Source organism: Pleurodeles waltl, chromosome 2_2, assembly GCF_031143425.1.
Source record: "Pleurodeles waltl isolate 20211129_DDA chromosome 2_2, aPleWal1.hap1.20221129, whole genome shotgun sequence".
NCBI lineage: Eukaryota > Metazoa > Chordata > Amphibia > Caudata > Salamandridae > Pleurodeles > Pleurodeles waltl.
This window is the reverse complement of record NC_090439.1, coordinates 31,770,738-31,789,280: the sequence shown is the minus strand read 5'-3', so window position 1 is coordinate 31,789,280 and position 18,543 is coordinate 31,770,738. Positions and strand designations below refer to the sequence as shown.

Here is an 18,543-nt window from a genome sequence, read left to right as displayed (position 1 = left end):
AATAAAAACATAAAACGACCTAAGAACATTCATATAAAAATTCCACAGATAATCAAAACAAAAAGAAAATATGCAAAATTATACAAATTCATTGCTCATGTAAAATATCATAGTAGCAGGACTAAAATTGACCAAATTATTCTGGTGATTTAAACTAGCCTCTAGAGTATAAGCATTAAGTATTTTGAGGAGGAAAAATCCATAAAGTACCTCAGGCAGTACGACATGTAATCAAAGGGAGACTTCTCGTCGAGAACCTTCACATACCATAACATTTTCTACCATAAGAACAGCTGTGAAACATATGCTTACAAGCTGAAGAAATAGGAAAATTCAAGACAAACGACCTTCAACAGTAAATGTAAAATAAAATAAAAAGAGAGAAAAAAGAACACCAGGAGATCTTATCAAAGTTCTCCAATCTTCCCTATAGAGTACTTTTCAAACTTCGTATTTATCGCCCATATAGGACGCTCAGTATAGATTTGAAAAGGACTGAAAAAATTTACAAATCCTAGAACAAAAAAGTTAATTGGGAGGATTAAAGAGGGCTTCCAAAGCTTCTCCTACTGAGTGAATATTAAAGTGCAGATACAGAGGTTTTTACCATTTTGTCCTAGATGGGGCTAAAACTGGACAAACAAATAAAACATATTTACAATTCTGCACACCCATTTGACATAGATCGCAATTATTATCAAAACCCTCCAATTTGGAGGTAAGATCTCTAAGGGGCAATCTATCTAATCTCAGCAAAAGATACAAGCACCTTATCCCATGGGGAAGATTCCAAGAAAGAAAGGGCTGAGATTGTTTAAGCAGTACTGACTCGGTTAACCTGGTCAGTCTCCTTTTATTACTGCAGAACTGTAAATCAGAGGAGAAACTTTCCAACCAGGACCTTTCTTTTAAAATAATTTTAAGCGTAGTGGGCAGGGAGGGTTGCACCGAATCATGGTTTAGCTCAATCAATTGTAAAACCAGATTATAATTTTAAAAAAACATAGATTTCTTTTTCAATCTATTAAAAATGTCTAATAAAGCTAAATTTCTTAGGGTTGCTGCCTTTCTGCGGGCTGAACTATAAGCTCTCCTAACCACAGCCACAAGGCCCAATACGAAGACACTCCTGATACCAAATTCGATCCTTAAGGCTGCCACTGAGGCCGAGTTATTACACTGGGCTAGTCTTCTTAATATCTGTCCTTCTGTTCTATCTAAAGAATTCCATTTGGAGATCTCTATGCCCTCAAGAGCATACAGAAGAGTGGCTGGGATCTTTGTTTGATATACCATTAATAAATGGTGGAAATGATGCTGACCAACTGCTGTAAAAAATGCAGATAGACCTTGTGCTTGAGATAAAGCCTTCGATACACTGTTGCACATATGGGGCCAGATGTAACAAAAAAGGCATTTGCGATTCGGAAATAGCGATTTTTAAGAAATTGCTTTTTCTGATTCGCAAAATGCAATGTATCATATTTGCGATTCGGTAATAGCCATATCTTAAAAATCGCAAATGCTATTACCGAATCGCAAATTGCGATACAGACCCCATTCGCACCTATGTGCCTGTAGGCAGGAAAATTAGATTTTCTTTCCAGTTTTTTTCCCAAGAAAACATATAACTTGAGATTTGGATTGATTAATCAGTAGATAATGCTGTGTGGAATGAAGATGTAACACCTCCAATCGCTGATTTAAGCCTTTTGGGGTAAGGTTGATCACAACTATATCATCAGCATAGAGGAGGCAAGACAAAGCATATCCACCAATTTTCAGAGAAAACGCATCCGCATTTTGGAAAAAACTGGGCAGATCATGAATATATAAAGAAAATAACAGTGGTGCCAACAAACAGCCTTTCTTCAATACATTTGTTGTGGGGAATTTATCAGACAAGCCCTGTTCTCCTCCTAGCAAAATTTCACACCAGGTAGAGGAGTGCAAGGCAATAATCAAGAGCAGCAGGTTTGGGGGGACACCCAACTCAGATAGTTTTTTCCACAAATTTTCCTGTCCACTCTGTCAAAAGCCATAGAGAAGTCAATAAATGCATATACTGTTCCCCTCCTTATCTGAACGTATTTTTCATTTATCGTATGTAACAATAGAATACTGTCCAAAGTACTATGTTCCTTCCTGAAACCTGCTTGTTCTAGAGGAAGTATTTCGCTGTCCTCGACCCAGGAGGTTAAATGTGCTAAGATACTTTTAGCAACTATCTTACCAGTTGTGTCCAATAGTGCGATTTGGCGATAATTTATGGGCAAGGATTTATCATCCTTTTTATGTAATGGGACAATAACACTCCCTCTCCAGGAGTCTGGGACTCCACTTTTTAAGTAGCAGGCATGGAAAACTGGATGGAGGATTTTTGCCCAAAGCAGAGGTTCAAGTTTGATTAAAGCCATGGGGACCACATCTGGGCCCATAGCTCCGGAATTCCTCATTGTCCTAATAACCACTCACTTTCAGACGCAGAGGGGGGACCCCAACAATTCTCATCGGAGCTATTATTTTTACTCCAATCCATTTCCCAAGGCTCACTCACCTAATTTTCTGCATACATAGCCAATATATAATTCTTCCAGTCCACCTCGGCTATGTCGGGGGGCACTGGACGATTTACGCCTTCCACAGCCTTTAACAATGGTGTCCCAAAATTTACGGGAATTTTTTGTCACCGCTGCTTCCCTCACAGCTATCCACATCTGTTCCTCCTTTTCCCTTTTTATACCTAACTTTACTCGTGCTTTTCTTCTTTTTAATAAAGATATTCTCTTGCTCCTGTCTATAGACTCCTATTCATTCTGTCTCCTTACCAGTTTATTAATTTCTCTATTTAATAGTAAAATGGATTGGCTCACTTTCTTTTGTCGTGGATTTGAACGAAGATATTTAACACTGCGGGGTATATATTCAATAAATTTAGAAAAATTATTTAGGGGATCGACATTCCATTCCACTCCATCTCTTACTACAGATTCAAGAATCTTTTTTACGGAGGACATTTTAGCAGGAGTCCAGAAGATTCTACCTGTTTTTCCACAAAAACTTATGGTTTTGCCCAGGGGATTCCAAAATTCTATGGGGGAAATAGCATTTTATTGAAAGAATGAGGATTTTATGATCACTAAATGGTGTATTCATGACTCTCATATCCTATACTGATTGAGCAATATTAGAAGAAGCTATCATATAATCAATTATTGAGCTACTCTCTGGGGATTAATGTGTAAAGGCTGCTGGATGATCAGAAGTAAAACGCCCATTTAGAATAATACAGCATAATTCTTGCAAGCCTTTCAATAGGATATATCCCCTTTTATCAGTCCTTATTCTCAGTGGAAATAGAGTCGGCGGAATATCGAAAGCGGTTTCCTTCTCTAAATCCCCAAAAGCGGTAAGAGAAAAGTTAGATATTTTACAATTTAAGTCTCCCATTACAAGTAACTCATCTACCCTTTCATGTGAATTAGAGCAGATAGATTACTAATATTTGATTGAGCATAGACAATAAAACACTAGCTAATTCCTTATCTGGGGTGGGGGGATAGGCATTAACTGTTAACAGGGAGGTTTTTCTACCATTCTCTGAAGTCGGATACACTCTCACAATCTGAAAAAGATTTGAGGAGATGGACGTGCCAACATATTCCCATTTAAGTTTATTATTCAGTTACATGGCAATTCCTCCTTTTGCCCACCCTTTCTTTGATGGCTGTGCCTTTTTACTTAGAACCATATACCCAGGATAGGTGAAGTCTGCAACTCCCCAGGTCTCCTGAATGCAAATTGCATCCACTTGAAGTGAACAAATATTTTTTCTGTGGTGTTCCCTAAACCTGCTGCATTCCAGGAAACCAAAGAGAAACTCTGATTAGTATCAGGGATGTGAAGAAATACCCTTTACCCAGATGCAGTTTAGAGTGCTATTTAAAGCTCCCGCCAGCCAACTCCAATTTTCCTCTTTAGGGCCTGTATAATACGGTGAGGCATCCTCCAAAATCTTAACCACTCTTTCACCATGAGCAATGGACATTTGAACTTTTTCCCATGAGGGAGCAATATAAGCAGAGCTTTGATGCAGATTGTTACCATTCACGTGATGGGAAATATGGGTCTGTATCTGGTTATGGGAAACTTCCTTACCCCATATTGGCATCATGTCTATACCTCTGTGATGTAACTGCTCACAATGAACTAAAATCAAATTTAAAACAGTTTTAGAAAATAACCAGGCTTTTGTCTTTACCATTCCTTTACTATGCTCAAGGTAAATGTAGTAAATATCACAACTGTCATTAAACTTTAACTCAGCAATATCTGAAAGGCATGAAATAAAGAACATTTAAGATCACATTTGAATCAAATAAAGCATAAAACTCTAAACATTCTGGAGTCTCTGTGCTATCAGGTGGTACTCCCTCCAAAGTATATTCATCTCCTCCTTTACAGGGGTCAGACATACAATTTACTGCTGTTATATTTGCATTTACATTGCAGGTAGAGACCTCTCGTAATTTTACAATGGGGAATAGACTCCTAGAGTCCGGAGGGGGAGACTGTGGCACCTCCACGGGAGCTATAGTATTTTGTTCACCCCATGGAGTTAAGGGGCTAGCCGATCTCACGATCTTGGGACCCTCCATCCTTAGAGTCAATTCCTGTTCTGCTTGCTGGGATGAGGACCCATTTTGGCCCTTAACTTCAGACTTAACCCTTCTTGGGTTATTTTTTTAAATTCTCATTTTTCTCCGTTTTTCCCCTTTGCTGTTGTTTTTTTTCCCTTTTTTCCCCTGAGAACTTCTTACTTGAGGCTTTTCCTGCCAGGATCCCCTCATGTTCCACCAACAGCACTTCAGGGTTTATTTTGGGTAAAAAGATGGGATGGGGGCCACTGAGGGAATAGCCTCATCTTTTTTCAGAGCAGATTCATGGTCAGTGGGGGCTACGTTGCTCGCAGGAAAAGGACTAGAAAAGAGATTTTCCAAGGAATAGATGAGGCTGTCTTGGGAGGAAGGATCCTGAGTGTTTGAAGGATTCTGATTAATTTGTGGCTTTCCCACATATGTACCGTGCTCCAAGAAAGAAAGCCGAAAAGGTAAAGTCATGGGCACACACAGTGCTGGTGAACACAAAAATGGTTGTAGAACTTGTCGCCCGACGATTGCAAATCAGCCTGAACGGCCCTATCAGATTTCCCTTTTGACCTAGGTTTAGGTCCTTTTGATCTAACAAGTTTTTCAAGGTGGATAATAATACGTCTTGTATATGGTCAGAGTGAGTAACTGATTTTTGTAGGAGAACCAACATAGAAGACCAGATTCTTTGGAGACATTTGAAGGACTCTGAGAATATTAAGTTTTGCTCTGGGGGAACACTCAGCAGATCTAGAGAGCACATGAGGTCTGGAGTCAGTGAAGAAATGTGAGGGGACAGAGAAAGGTCAGAGGGAGTGCTACTGAACAGTATTAGACCTGGTGTTGTGGGACCGAAGTTACTATGCAGATGAGTCTTCAAGTGACTATTGGGAGAGATTATTTTCCCTTGGGCATAATCCAAATCAATACCTGGGAGAGTGAAATCCTATATTTCTGCTCGGGTCTCCACCTCACCCGTCGCATTCACTGTGGAGGATTTTTGAATTTCTTTGGGTGATTATTGAGTCTCTGTGACCCCCCTCACAACCGGAGAGGGTGCCTCCTTCCCTCTATCAGGAGCACTGGTGACTCCTAGATCAGAGCAATCGTTAGGAGCTAGTTCTTCAGGTGACTCGTTTTGGACAACAGATAGGATGGAATTTATACTTTTTGTATGCAGAAAAGGAATACTCTTATTCCTTAAGGGATTTGACTTGGTCTTTTTACATGCTCGATTGAGAAAAGTCCTGCTCCTTCGGAAATGTTTAGCCGTCATCCTTGTCATGGACTAGGCCCTTGACTGAGTACAGATGGACAAAGCTGCTTTATCGACTAGGGGGACGGATACAGGTATAAGTCTGTGGAAGGAGCGAGATCACAAACTCCGAACTGGGGGCTGGTGGTGAGAGGAGAGGGGGAAAAGTTGAAACGTGAGGCTGTGCAAGCTCCACAATGATAGGCAGCATGGGTATAGAACACATTTCCACACCTATCTCTGTCACCTCTGTTTCTCCCCTTCACTCTTCTCCTTCTTCCTTTCTCCTTCCTTTTCCCACCGACCTTCCTTAAGCACCAGGCGGTGTCTAGGTGAAGACTTTGCCCCTGAAGGGAGAGCTAGGCATAAATAGATATTACGGGGGATCTACTTTCCTCCCGGCATTAGCAAGGTTTCTTCTCCAGTCCTCCCCAGCCCCACACTTTCTCCGCCCCACTTCAAAGGAAGAGATAGGATGCTGGGCCAGGAGACACAGTCAAACTATACAGAGGCACTACTGTTCAAAGAGGAGACCGGTGACTGTAGTTACTAGTAAAGTGTCTTGTAGTGAGGGCAAGGGGCACCACAAGACCTGGCTCCACACCACTCCCCCCCCTCACCTCATTTCTCCTCACACCCGGCTCCCTCTGGACTGTTCTTCTCTGCACTTCACAGCAACACATCATCACTCGTCTCTCAAAGAGACCCACCTTTCGGGTAGTGCAGGGCTACAAGGTGTCATCTGTTATAATCCAGTGACTATGGGAAAGAGGGGGAGGCCTAACTTCTTGTCTCCCCTCTTCTCCTCCTCTTTTCCTATCCCACGGCAGTTTTTAAGTGTTTTTTTTAGGTGCGGAAGAGCTCCTCTGTGCCTTGAAGACTTCGCGTCCCTCGTTTCTTCTGAGGCGGCAGTGGTAAGGCGGGACACCACTCTGCGTCTTGCCGCATTTGCCGCCGGGCCGCGGTAATGGGGGAAAATGGGGGAAAATGCGAAGATGTGCCTCGGTGTCCTCGGAGACTCTGCGTCTCTCATTTCTCGGTGTGCCGCACCTCCCCGCCAATCACCACCCGACGCTGGGGAGAGCCCTGACATGTATGACACGTGCCGTCAGAAGCTCCCCTGTCTCCTTCTGTATTCCGTCTTCCATCGTCAGCAGGGAGCAAAGTCTAAACGTGGTCTGTCCTAAAAGGATTCACCGCTGTCATCATTTCAATTTTGGAAGTACAAAGAAAAATAATGGTTCTAAATGGAACGTGTCCCCTTCTTACTCAAAATAACTCATTTGTCACATTTTTAAAAAATATACCAAAAGAGCTAAAGTTCCTGCAAGTTCACCATTGAACAGCTTCCCAAGTGCTAGACTGGAATCCAAAGGTTTTTCTCTGGCAATCTCATATCACTGTCGACAGGTGTCGGGGTCCAGAGTTCACGGTTCCACCACAACTGACAGGGTCACCATCTATATGGGGCCATGTGTGCCAGTGACTTCAGATCCTTATTTCCATACCTCCTCTGACACGGTTCACTGTACTGCTGCGAATCCTCTTACCAGTTCTTTCAACATTTGTTTCAAATACTTTCGCAATATGTCACCCCCAAGCCATGTAAGACTTATAGCTGACACATGGCCATCACTGACCCTCAAACTTCCTGCATTAGCGTTTGGGGAATGATACGGCCATTTGTCATGTGATCTTTGCAAGCAGGTGGATCCAAAGGCCCTCAAGGAAACAGAGGCTAACCGTTTTATGGCTTCCATGAAAAAAAAGGATGAACTTTAAAGCCCAGGCGTAGGTCTATAAATAGAAACCAGAACCTCTTCTTCAGAAAGAAAGCATAAAAAGCAAAAAATGAATGGCCTTCTTAATTCACTGTAAATAGAGAAAAAACAAAAAGGATCACTCATCCTTGTCTACCTACAGGCTGGTGCCTGTGGCAGAACCTTCTCTGCCTGAGATTAGGTCCATATTTCTATTAAACCAATTGAGGCTCACACAAGACCAAAATGTGACATATTTGCCACTTTTTTCTCTGGCATACCCAGTAGACTCTCAACTAGGACTTACCTGAGCCGGCAGCAAACAGTGCTATTCTGACATAGGCAACTCTAGTTTAAATTCCAATTTCAATTTTCAGCTCCTGTCACCTCAAAATGTGCCCTTTTTGAACGTAACGCTGAAGCCTGCTGTGAAAATTGTAATGTGAACCTGTGCCTGTTATCTCTATTCACTAGTTCCCAAGTTGCCTGGCCAACCTCTGAACAATTTCTTCAGGATGGAATGGGCCCCTCAAAACAGTTGATGTAGGCCGCATTCAGTGCAGTGACTCAGTTGATGGGAGTCAGCTATAGTTCTCCATTATCATACTTGGATGTGGTTTCTCTGATGCCATGTATACTCAATTATTCAATATATCTTTTAATGTCAAACACTATTTCAACAAGACGGTAGATGTGTCTTTTTTTAAGCACCATAGATGATACAACAAGCTAAGGGGGTACTTCCATCAGCTTTGAAAGCAACGGCTACTGACGTCACATCAGCCTGATCAAGGTGCAGGGTTGAGTAGAGTCAGACTAGGCTAAACAGTTTCTCTTCTACAGCACCAGCCACAAAAACACTCTGATTTGTTTCATTTGTTGGAACAGTCAGTGCCTGTTTGGGGTCGGATGGCATCATTTCTTTACATGTGGTGCAAGATTACTTCAGACCAATCTTGTAGATTATAGATAGCAGTTACCCTCTGGCCATCTTGAAAATACTGCCGCTCATTTCCTTTTCTATCTCCCATGGAAACATCTGATGATGTGATTGCTGTTGTTTGGGAAAAAGAACCATAGAGTTGGAATTTGGCATGGAATACTTTGTCAAAATGCAATGGATATCTCGTCCACCATATTACTAGTGCCATAGGCTATAATATACATGTTATATAGAGAATGGGACATCTGCCACATTTGTGACAAAGTATTCTGTGTGCCAAATTCTCAGTAAGGCCCTTACTTCCTTCCTCACAGATGTGGAGGTTGCCATTACACATATTTTCTGATTTCAAAGACAAATGAGTGACTTTGCCCTACCTTACATCTCTGCTTCCTGAAAATAAAAAAATCTGGCCCGAATTTTAGAAAAGTGCTCTTGTACCCAGTGCAACTTCACTTTTTTTGCATCCCTTAGCGCCCCCCCCCCCCCAACGCCACCATGTGTGCGCTGTATTTAAGATATGGCGCACCATGGTGGTAGCTAGGGGAACTAGTGTCAAAATTATTGACATTAGTTCGGAGTTTGCAGGATTAGTGTCAAAAATGTTGACACTAAACTGCAAAGCGCATTGAGGCCTATTGAATACAATTGCATGCCTCCTCTTTTAACGCATGCTCTGAGCCGGAGTTAAAAGTGCCAAAAGAAATGACGCAAAGAAATCTTTTAGATTTCTTTGCACCTTTTTTTGGCCCCCCGAACGGGGGAATGCCCCCTTTGTATACAGTTTTCCTGGCGCAGGCATAAAGGGTCACAAAGTGGTGCAATGCATGCATTGTGCCACTCTGTAAATTTGGGGCCAGATGTATCATCACAGCCCTTTGCGATTCAGAAATAGCAATTTTTAAGAAATCGCTATTTCCGACTGGCAAAGTGCCATGTATCACATTTGCGAATCGGTAATAGCGATTTCTTAAAAATCGCAAATACTATTACCGAATCGCAAATTGCGATATCGGCCCCATTCGCAGCTATGGGCCTGTTGGCCCATATCTGCAAATTTCTTGCATTTCCAAAATTGCGATTTCTGAACCAGAAATCGCAATTTTGAAAATGCAAAACCCCAGGGTGCTGGGGGGCTAAGGCCCCATCTGCTGCACCCCAACATTTTAAATGCATTTTTAAATTTTGCACATGGTTACCACCAAGTTCAACTTCGTGGTAATTAGCAATTCCTAAATGCCAAAATCGCATTTAGGAATTGCTTCATACATATGCTAAGAAATCGCAAATAAGAATACTTAGTTGCGATTTCTAATTTAGAGAGTCGCAATTTGCGACTTTCTAAACAGGGTCGCAATTTAAGGAATCGCTATTTTAGCGATTCCTTAAAATTGCATTCAGAATGTATTTCATACATTCTGAAATGGCATTTTGCATTCGCAAATGGGCATTCGCACCTTTTGCGAATGCAAAGTGCTTTCATACATCTGGCCCTTGGTGCGGCGATTTTGGCCTCGTTAGGTCACATAAGTTTCAAAACAAATTAGACTCATGTGGTGCAAGGAGGTGCTAGGGGCTCTTAAATCAGCCCCTCAGTATATTCACTTTACATCAGTTACAGGTGGCTTTACAGGAGCAAGACTGGATTGTGTCCTTGGACCTACAGGCACCAATTTTCATATTGAAATAATTTAGTCTCATAGACAATTACTCTGATTTATTGGGGGCAACATTTTCAGTTCAAGGTACTACATTTCACACTATCTTTTGAATATGATTATAAAAGAAGATCATAGCAGTAGTGGCATCTCACTTACGAAGCGCGTCTGACACAGTGTATCTCTATCTGGATAACTGCCTGATCACGGATGCTACAGTCCTTCTCTTAATTAAGAACTTGGATGGTAGAAACAAACTTTTTGCATGACTTGAATCTTTTTGTTGAATTGGAAAATATAATTTGTGACTCCATCAATTCAGATTTAGATATCTGACTTTTATAGGCTTGTCCTTCTTAGAGAGGGTTTTAAGTTTTCAGGATGTATGCTTCTATTGTTTAGGGAAGGCTCAGTTAAGTCAAGATGAGCTGCACTAAAACTCATGTGATAGAAGCTAAGAGCTTATTAGGAACCTGGGTGATTGTATATTTTCAAGTAAGTCTGTGTCTGTCAAAGGTCTCATGTAATTCAATTTTTTATTACTACGACAGAATTCATTGTGTTACAGTGATAATGAGTATTTTCAGAAAGTAGTGCAACAAACAAATAGCATTGTACGTAGAACTGTAATAAATGCTTCCACAGACACAACCAAAATAGTTTGCAACGGGGTAGAAAAGGCGTGCTATTTCGTAAATAACGCTCAGTATTCGTGGTGCTCCAACAGTGAGAAGCCAAAACAAAAAATACATGTCTATGCAGACATGACAGTTGACCCATGGATACAATCTCACAATGTGGTCCAATTTTAAGGAAAACACACTATACTGCATCGATGATGATGAACGTAAATTTCTCAGGTATATTTGCTCATGGGTTGACAACGTTTTAACCCTCCCATGTATTTACAGGGTCACCTTCAAGACTGAAAGATCTGCAAGCACAAGAGATAAGTCTGTGGGAAGAAGGAGAAACACTTTTCATGAATGGAATTATCTGTAACTGCATGTTGTCATACTGATTACACAGTTGAGTGAGCTGTGTTGGGGGTGTCAGTAAAAATGGCTACCAGGAAACGAGAGTAATGGACTAGACAAAAGGTCCACAAACACTCCCTTGTGAAAGCACAGAACAAAATTCAGCATGTAACCACGGGGAACAAAATGGCAGTAAGTGCTAGGCATGAATAGTCATTCTCACAATTTCCAAAGTAAAGGTGGCATCAAAAAGTACTGAAAAAACAATTATATATTGTAACAGCGGAGCTGTTGCAGCTCAATGCCCACAGCGAATTTGGTAGTGCAATAGTCACTGTCTAATTGGGCTTGAATGGGATATGCGCGAGAGCGCTGTCTCTCTAAAAAAAGAGAAGACATGCATCACTGCTTCATCACTTCACTGTCTCTAAAGCTAGTGAGATAGAGAGGCAGTGTAAGAGTTGAAGAAAAAAGGGGTGAGTGACAGAGGGTAAGAAATTAGTAAAATAAGTTAAATTATTAAAGAGAGATCACAAAGATTAATTTGTGAGAGAGAGAGTGTCTGTTTTTAACATGGGTACTAAAAAGGCTTCCTGTGTATGCGCTAATTGGGAAAGTCAGGAGAATAGAAAAAGCCTGGATACTAACTAAAAAAGCACAGTGGATTAAATCATAGCGATGAGGCAGACAAAACAAGCATGGATTATTTAGTCAAAACTTTGCACAGAGGGTACGATCCCAATGCTGATTGGTAACAGATTATATGCATCAATACACAGAGAGGTTTCACTGAAGGACTAAAACGACAGGGGAATTTACAGAGTTTAATGGCTGGCATTACAACAATATGGAGAACATTCTTAAGAAGAGGAAGTTGAATGAACGACAGATGATCTCCATGTCTATGAAAGCAAGCTAATCTTGTTCTCAGACACTAAACACAGGGATCACTTACAGGGATATTTCATTGAGATTAACAGGGAAGGAATGAACAAAAATGAAATTATTAAAGTAGAATAGTTCTGACTGAGGATTGAACAGTGAATAATATGGAAAAAAAAGTAAATAGTTGATAAAACAAAGAAGTAAGAAAACAGCGTGTGAATGATGAGCCAGACACAAAGACAAATAATTAAAGATAAGCAATTTTAAATAGTTAAATACTAATTCTAATACTGCCAAGAAATCGCGCTTGAGAAATCCTTACTGGTACTACAGCAAACTTCAATACTGATGTATCAAATCCGTTTTCATACCCTTGAGGAAGGACAGCAAGATAAATCCCCCTACAACAATTGATATAAGGATGGAATACCTTTGTTAAAAATCTTTGCAACTAGGCTTGCCCCTGTTTTTTGCCTTCAGAACAAACATAGGGTCTGATTTAGAATTTGGCAGATGGAATAGTCCATCACAAACGTGACAGATATCCTGTCCGCCATATTATAATCTCTATAGGATATAATGGGATCGTAATACAGCAAACGGGATATCTGTCATGTTTGTGACAGAGTATTCCCCTCTGTGAAGTTGTAAATCATGCCCGAAGTCTACTACAGCATTTCCCATACCGTGGGTTGGGACCACAACCTATTTTTGGTGGGTAGCGAAAGTCCTGGTCTATATACGAATACTATTTAAAATGATTAGTGTTGCTTGTTCACCAGTACAAAGTTGCTGAACAATGTCCTAAAACCCAGTTTTTAAACAAACCCTTGAAGAAATTCTCAAGAAAGACTCCCGGTTAACCTTCAAGTATTTGTTACTGTTGTTTTGTTTTTTTGTTTTATTTCACAAAGCCATTTGAAAACAACCAGAACAATTGTGTATGAATTTCACACGTAAAGTGAGAAATATGGATGTGGATAAATGGCCAGAGCTGCTGACTTTGGATCTAGGGAACCAGATTTGAGTCCCAGCATGGTCTCAACCACCTTTGGTTCTGGCCAAATCACTGAGACCTGATTTAAAGTTTGGTGGATGAGGTTACTCTGTCACAAGTGTGACAGATATTCCATCTGCCATATTACGATTCCATTATATCATATGTAATCGTAATATGGCGGACGGGATATCCATCAGATTTGTGACAGAGTAACCTGCTGCAAACTCTAAATCAGGCCCTTAATCTCCTGTGCTTATAAAAAAATAATCTGACCCTGTGTAATGTAATCTGGCGCTCATGGAAAGGTGTACAGTGCTCCAATGACGTTTGCAACACATATATATATATATATATATATATATATATATATATATATATATATATATATATATATATATATATATATATATATAAAATATATATATTATACACCCACACACACATATATATGTATATTCATAAAAAAACAAGGGTTGAGAATAAGTTATAGTTATAGTCATTCAAATCTAGTGGAACCATTACTGGTACCTTAAAATTTGTTGTATTTAATGACCTTCTGTGGTGCCTAATTTAGGCACACATTTCGGGCATACTTGGCATTGGCAAACCACGTAGTTCATTAGCACACTATTCCTATAAAACATTATGAATTTAATGACTTAAGATATTTTACTGGATAAATATATTTAAAAGTTGCAGCCAATATCCTAACTTTTCAGCAAAAATCTGACTTTTATAAGTAAGATAATGTAGGTAGAAGAAATGTTTTTCATTGGAAATGTCCTGAGTGGATTTAAAAAAGTTTTTGTGAATACCACAGAAATTTTGAAAGAACATAAATTGCCCATTTCACCAATGCCTGTTAACAAGTACATTAACGCGGCTAAAGGAATGACACTGGTTTATACTGTGTTTAATGGTTAAATACTTGTTACTACAAAAAATCTATACAATGCAAAAGTTTAGACAATGGGCGACAATCTACTTTTACAGTGAATTACCAGGTGAAAGGCGCAATTGGTTAATGCTCATTTAACGCTTCAGTTTTTTAAACTGAACAAGTGCTGCTTCCTATAACAGTTCAATGCTCCTTTTGATTATGGATAAACAGCTGCCGTTGTTGTATTTTTTATTTCCACAGTGTATGGTGATGTTCCTCACACACTCTCGGAAGACTGGATTGCAATGCAGACAAAGAGAATGCTTGATATGAGGGTCAATCCTGTGACTGGCTTCTCTTCCCACTGGGACTATGAAAAGAACCAATGGAAGAAGTAAAACCTCATCTGCATTCTAGGTGGCATACCTTCTTAAAAATTGGTTCATATAACATATTACTTTCCGTTTTCCAACAGCAAATCGTACCTTTTTAGACTTTCCTAAATAGAACTTATGCCATAATGAAAGCTGTTGTTTAAACTTTTTACCAGCCCTGGTATATCTTTTCTAGATGTTAGCTCTTCTTAGTTCTGTGATATTGCTTACTCAATAAATGTTTTCAAATAAAAAAAACAAAATCAACTGTGCCTCTTGTCAGGGTTTATCAGATTATTTGGTGATGATTTGTAGGACTTCTGTTTTAGGCACCTGGACTATTCATAAAACATGACTAATCATATATTTGTGATGTTTTCATATTTCTAGTCTTTAAAACCATCATGGCATCACAATGATATTGCAAAAACCTAAAGCTACATTGGTTAGTATTACACACACACACACACATTTGTTTTGTTATTTCATAGTTAAAGGCATCACCTATAGGGGATGTCTGTGTGCACAGGCCCCTGTACCATGTCTTTCGAGTTTCTACCACAAAATTAAGTAATCTTCATTCTTAAAATTGTAATGTTGATATCTACCAATAACCCTGCATATGCTGTGGAATACATCGGTTCACTGTGATATAATGTGGGCATCCTTAGTTTTCCTAAAGTCCCACTTTAGCTGTAGTATGCTTACAGAGCAAGCTTGTGAAATAATAACATATAAGTGCCTCCCTTTTCAACAAAAACATACACAAGAACATAAGAAAACGTTACAAAATGTAAGTGGTAAAGAGTAATGGCAAACATCATTTTTTCCTACTTCACACTAAGGCGAAGAAAAGTAGAACATTAAGGAGCATATTTATACTCTGTTTGCGCCGAATGTGCGTCAAAAATTTTGACGCACAATCGGCGCAAACCCTGCCCCATATTTATACTTTGACATCCGACCCCGCAGGTGTCAAAATTTCACCATGTGCGTCATTTTTTGGAAGGGGGAACCAGCCTTGCGTTAATTATATGCAAGGTAGGCGTTCCTTTCCAAAAAATGACTTTAAGGCCTGTTCCCCATATTTATACTCTGACGTCATTTTGACGCACAGGAGGGGGTGGGCCTTAAAAAACGACACACAGCCTGATGGGTGCCGTTTTTTAACGCCTGGGTCAGGGCAGGCGTTAAGGGACCTGTGGGCTCGGAAGGAGCCCAGAGGTGCCCTCCCCTGCCCCCAGGGACACCCCCTGCCACCCTTGCCCACCCCAGGAGGACACCCAAGGATGGAGGGACCCATCCCAGGGAAGGAAAGGTAAGTTCGGGAAAGTATTTGTTTCCAAACTTTTTTGTGGCATAGGGGGGCCTGATTTGGGCCCCCCTACATGCCACTATGCCCAATGGCCATGCCCAGGGGACATAAGTCCCCTGGGCATGGCCATTGGGCAAGGGGGCATGACTCCTGTCTTTGCTAAGACAGGAGTCATGTCAATGGAGGTTGGGCGTCAAAAAAAATGGCGCAAATCCGGTTTGAGGCCTGAATTTTGCCTCAGACCTGACTTGCCCCATTTTTTTACGCACAACCCCCATTTTCCCATACGCCAGCGTTGCCTGGTGTGAGTCATTTTTTTTTACGCACACCAGTCCGCAGCGCCGGCTAACGTCATTCCATAAATAAGGCGCCCGCATGGTGCGTTGGAATGGCGTTAGCCGGCGGTAACATTTTTGACGCACAACTGCGTTGGCGCAGTTGTGCGTCAAAAATTATAAATATGGGCCTAAGAATACAGTTACTGAAAAATTTAATTTACTATAACATTATGGGAGCAGCAACAATTTGGATATTTTATACACAAATGTTGGTAATAAAACAAACTGATGCATTAACCTAAACCCCCATCGATACCCAGTATGCTGCCTCGATGGAGTCACTCAATAGTGTTAATTGGGACAGCACATGGTATTTGTCAAATTTAGTAGTGTAATTCCTACCCCACACAGATGACATGCCTCTGTTGATGACAACCCATATAGTTCCACTCCACTCTGAGTCCACAACGTCTGAGACAATATCATGCCCTCAGTTCTCGCCTCTTGGAATATTTACTGCTCGGCTGTCTGACATTTTGAGGTGTTTGGAGCCCACTCTGATGCCACTATTTTGTCCAAGTATAGAATGCCATTTTGAAGAATGTCTGTACTTTTCCAAGCTATATTTTAGGGGCTTATGCAACCCAATTGACTATTTAGTTTAGGTAAAATCCATGTGCAAATTGCAAGTGTTCCCTATTGGGTAATTTGTGTGTCATTCAAGTGTGGTGTTTTAAGGTTTACAGTCACTTAATCCTGATATTCTTGGTGCTTCTTTTCACATCAGTTAAATAAATAGATGCTGCTACAATTTGTTGGTATTTGGATGAACATCCAACGGGGTTTGGCGACTCACCTTAATCATTAAGTCAATCTATTTAGTCTCACAAAGATGATCTTGATCAGCTGGAAGTGATGAGGAGCATCAAAAGGGTGCTCTGCCCTTCTCCCAGGGATATCCAAAGATAAAAAAGCAACCAGATAAATGATCTGTGAATCAATTAATCAATCAATCAATTTGTTTTGCGCGCTACTCACCCGGTAGGGTGTCAAGACGCTGGGGTGGTGGGGGGGTGCTACTGCTCGAAGATCCAGGTCTTGAGGTGCTTCCGGAAGGTCAGGAGGTCCTGGGTCTTGCGTAGGTTGTTGGGGAGGGAGTCCAGGTTTTGGCGGCGAGGTGGGAGAAGGACCTGCCGCTGGTTGTGGTATGGTGAATGCGAGGGACTGTTGTGAGGGCGAGGCCGGCGGAGCGGATCTGGCATGTCGGGATGTGGAAGTTAAGTTGGTCGTTGAGGTAGGCCGGTCCGGTGTCATGGAGGGCTTTGTGAGCGTGGATTAGGATTTTGAAGACGATCCTTTTATTGACGGGTAGCCATTGTAGGGCTATGAGGTGGGCGGATATGTGTTTGTGGCAAGGGAGGTTGAGGAGGAGACGTGCTGAGGCGTTCTGGATGCGTTGGAGTTTTTTCTGGAGCTTGGCCGATGATCCTGAGTAGAGGGCGTTGCCGTAGTCCAGTCTGCTGCTAACAAGGGCGTGGGTGACCTTTCTTCTGGTTAACACGGGAATCCACCTGAAGGTCTTGCGGAGCATACGAAGATTGTTGAAGCATGAGGACGATATGGCGTTGACTTGCTGGGTCATGGAAAGTGAGGAGTCTAGTATGAAGCCGAGATTGCGTGGGAGGGTGGCGGGTATTGGGGGCAGCCCCAGGGTGGCAGGCCACCAGGAGTCGTCCCATGCTGACTTGTTGGGTCCGAAGATGATGATCTCGTCTTTAACTGAGTTCAGCTTGAGGTGGCTTGCTGTCATCCAGTTGGCGATGGCGAGAAGTCCGGTGTGGAGGTTGTTCTTGGAGGTTGCGGGGTTCCTTGTGAGGGAGAGGATGAGCTGGGTGATGTCAGCGTAGGAAATGATGTTGAGGCCGTGGGGTGGGACGATGCTGGTGAGCGTAGCCATGTAGATGTTGAAGAGGGTGGGGCTGAGTGAGGATCCCTGGGGGACTCCCTATATGGTCTTGGAGGCCTTTGGCCGGAATGGGGGAGGTGAACTCTTTGTGTTCTTTGGGAGAGGAAGGAGGTGAGCCAGTCCAGGGCTCTGTGGCGAATTCCTGCGTCAAAGAGGTGTGTGAGAAAGGGTTTGGTGACATACGGTGTCGAAGGCTGCGAAAAGGTCGAGAAGGGTGAGGGCAACGGTTTCACCTTTTTCTAGCCTGGTCCTGATGTCGTCGTTGCAGGCGATGAGGGCGGTCTCGATGCTGTGGTTTTTGCGGAATCCAGACTGGGAGACGTTGAGTAGTCTGTTGTCCTCCAGGAAGCAGGAAAGTTGGTTGTTGACTATCTTCTCTATGACCTTCACGGGTAAGGGGAGTAGGGAGATAGGTCAGTAGTTTTTTAGGTCTTTGGGGTCGGCTTTGGGCTTTTTGAGCAAGGTGTTGACTTCGGCGTGTTTCCAGCTTTCCGGGAAAATGGCAGTCTTGAAGGAGCTGTTGATGATTGTTCGGAGCTGGGGAGCGATGATTTGGCTGGCCTTATTGAAGACGTGGTGAGGGCAGGGGTCTGTGGGAGAGCC

At 41.7% G+C, this 18,543-nt stretch overlaps 1 protein-coding gene across 1 annotated transcript in view; it reads left to right on the top strand.

Annotated features, from left to right (window-relative positions):
• The window catches only part of LOC138279980 (cytochrome c oxidase subunit 4 isoform 1, mitochondrial-like), a 566,320-nt gene extending 551,667 nt beyond the window's left edge, over window positions 1-14,653 (top strand). Inside the window, exon 5 of the mRNA XM_069219444.1 lies at window positions 14,269-14,653. Within this exon, the coding sequence (XP_069075545.1) occupies window positions 14,269-14,405 (137 nt within the window). The 3' untranslated portion in view covers window positions 14,406-14,653. The remainder of the gene's footprint in view (window positions 1-14,268) is intronic.
• Window positions 14,654-18,543: the final 3,890 nt, after the last annotated feature.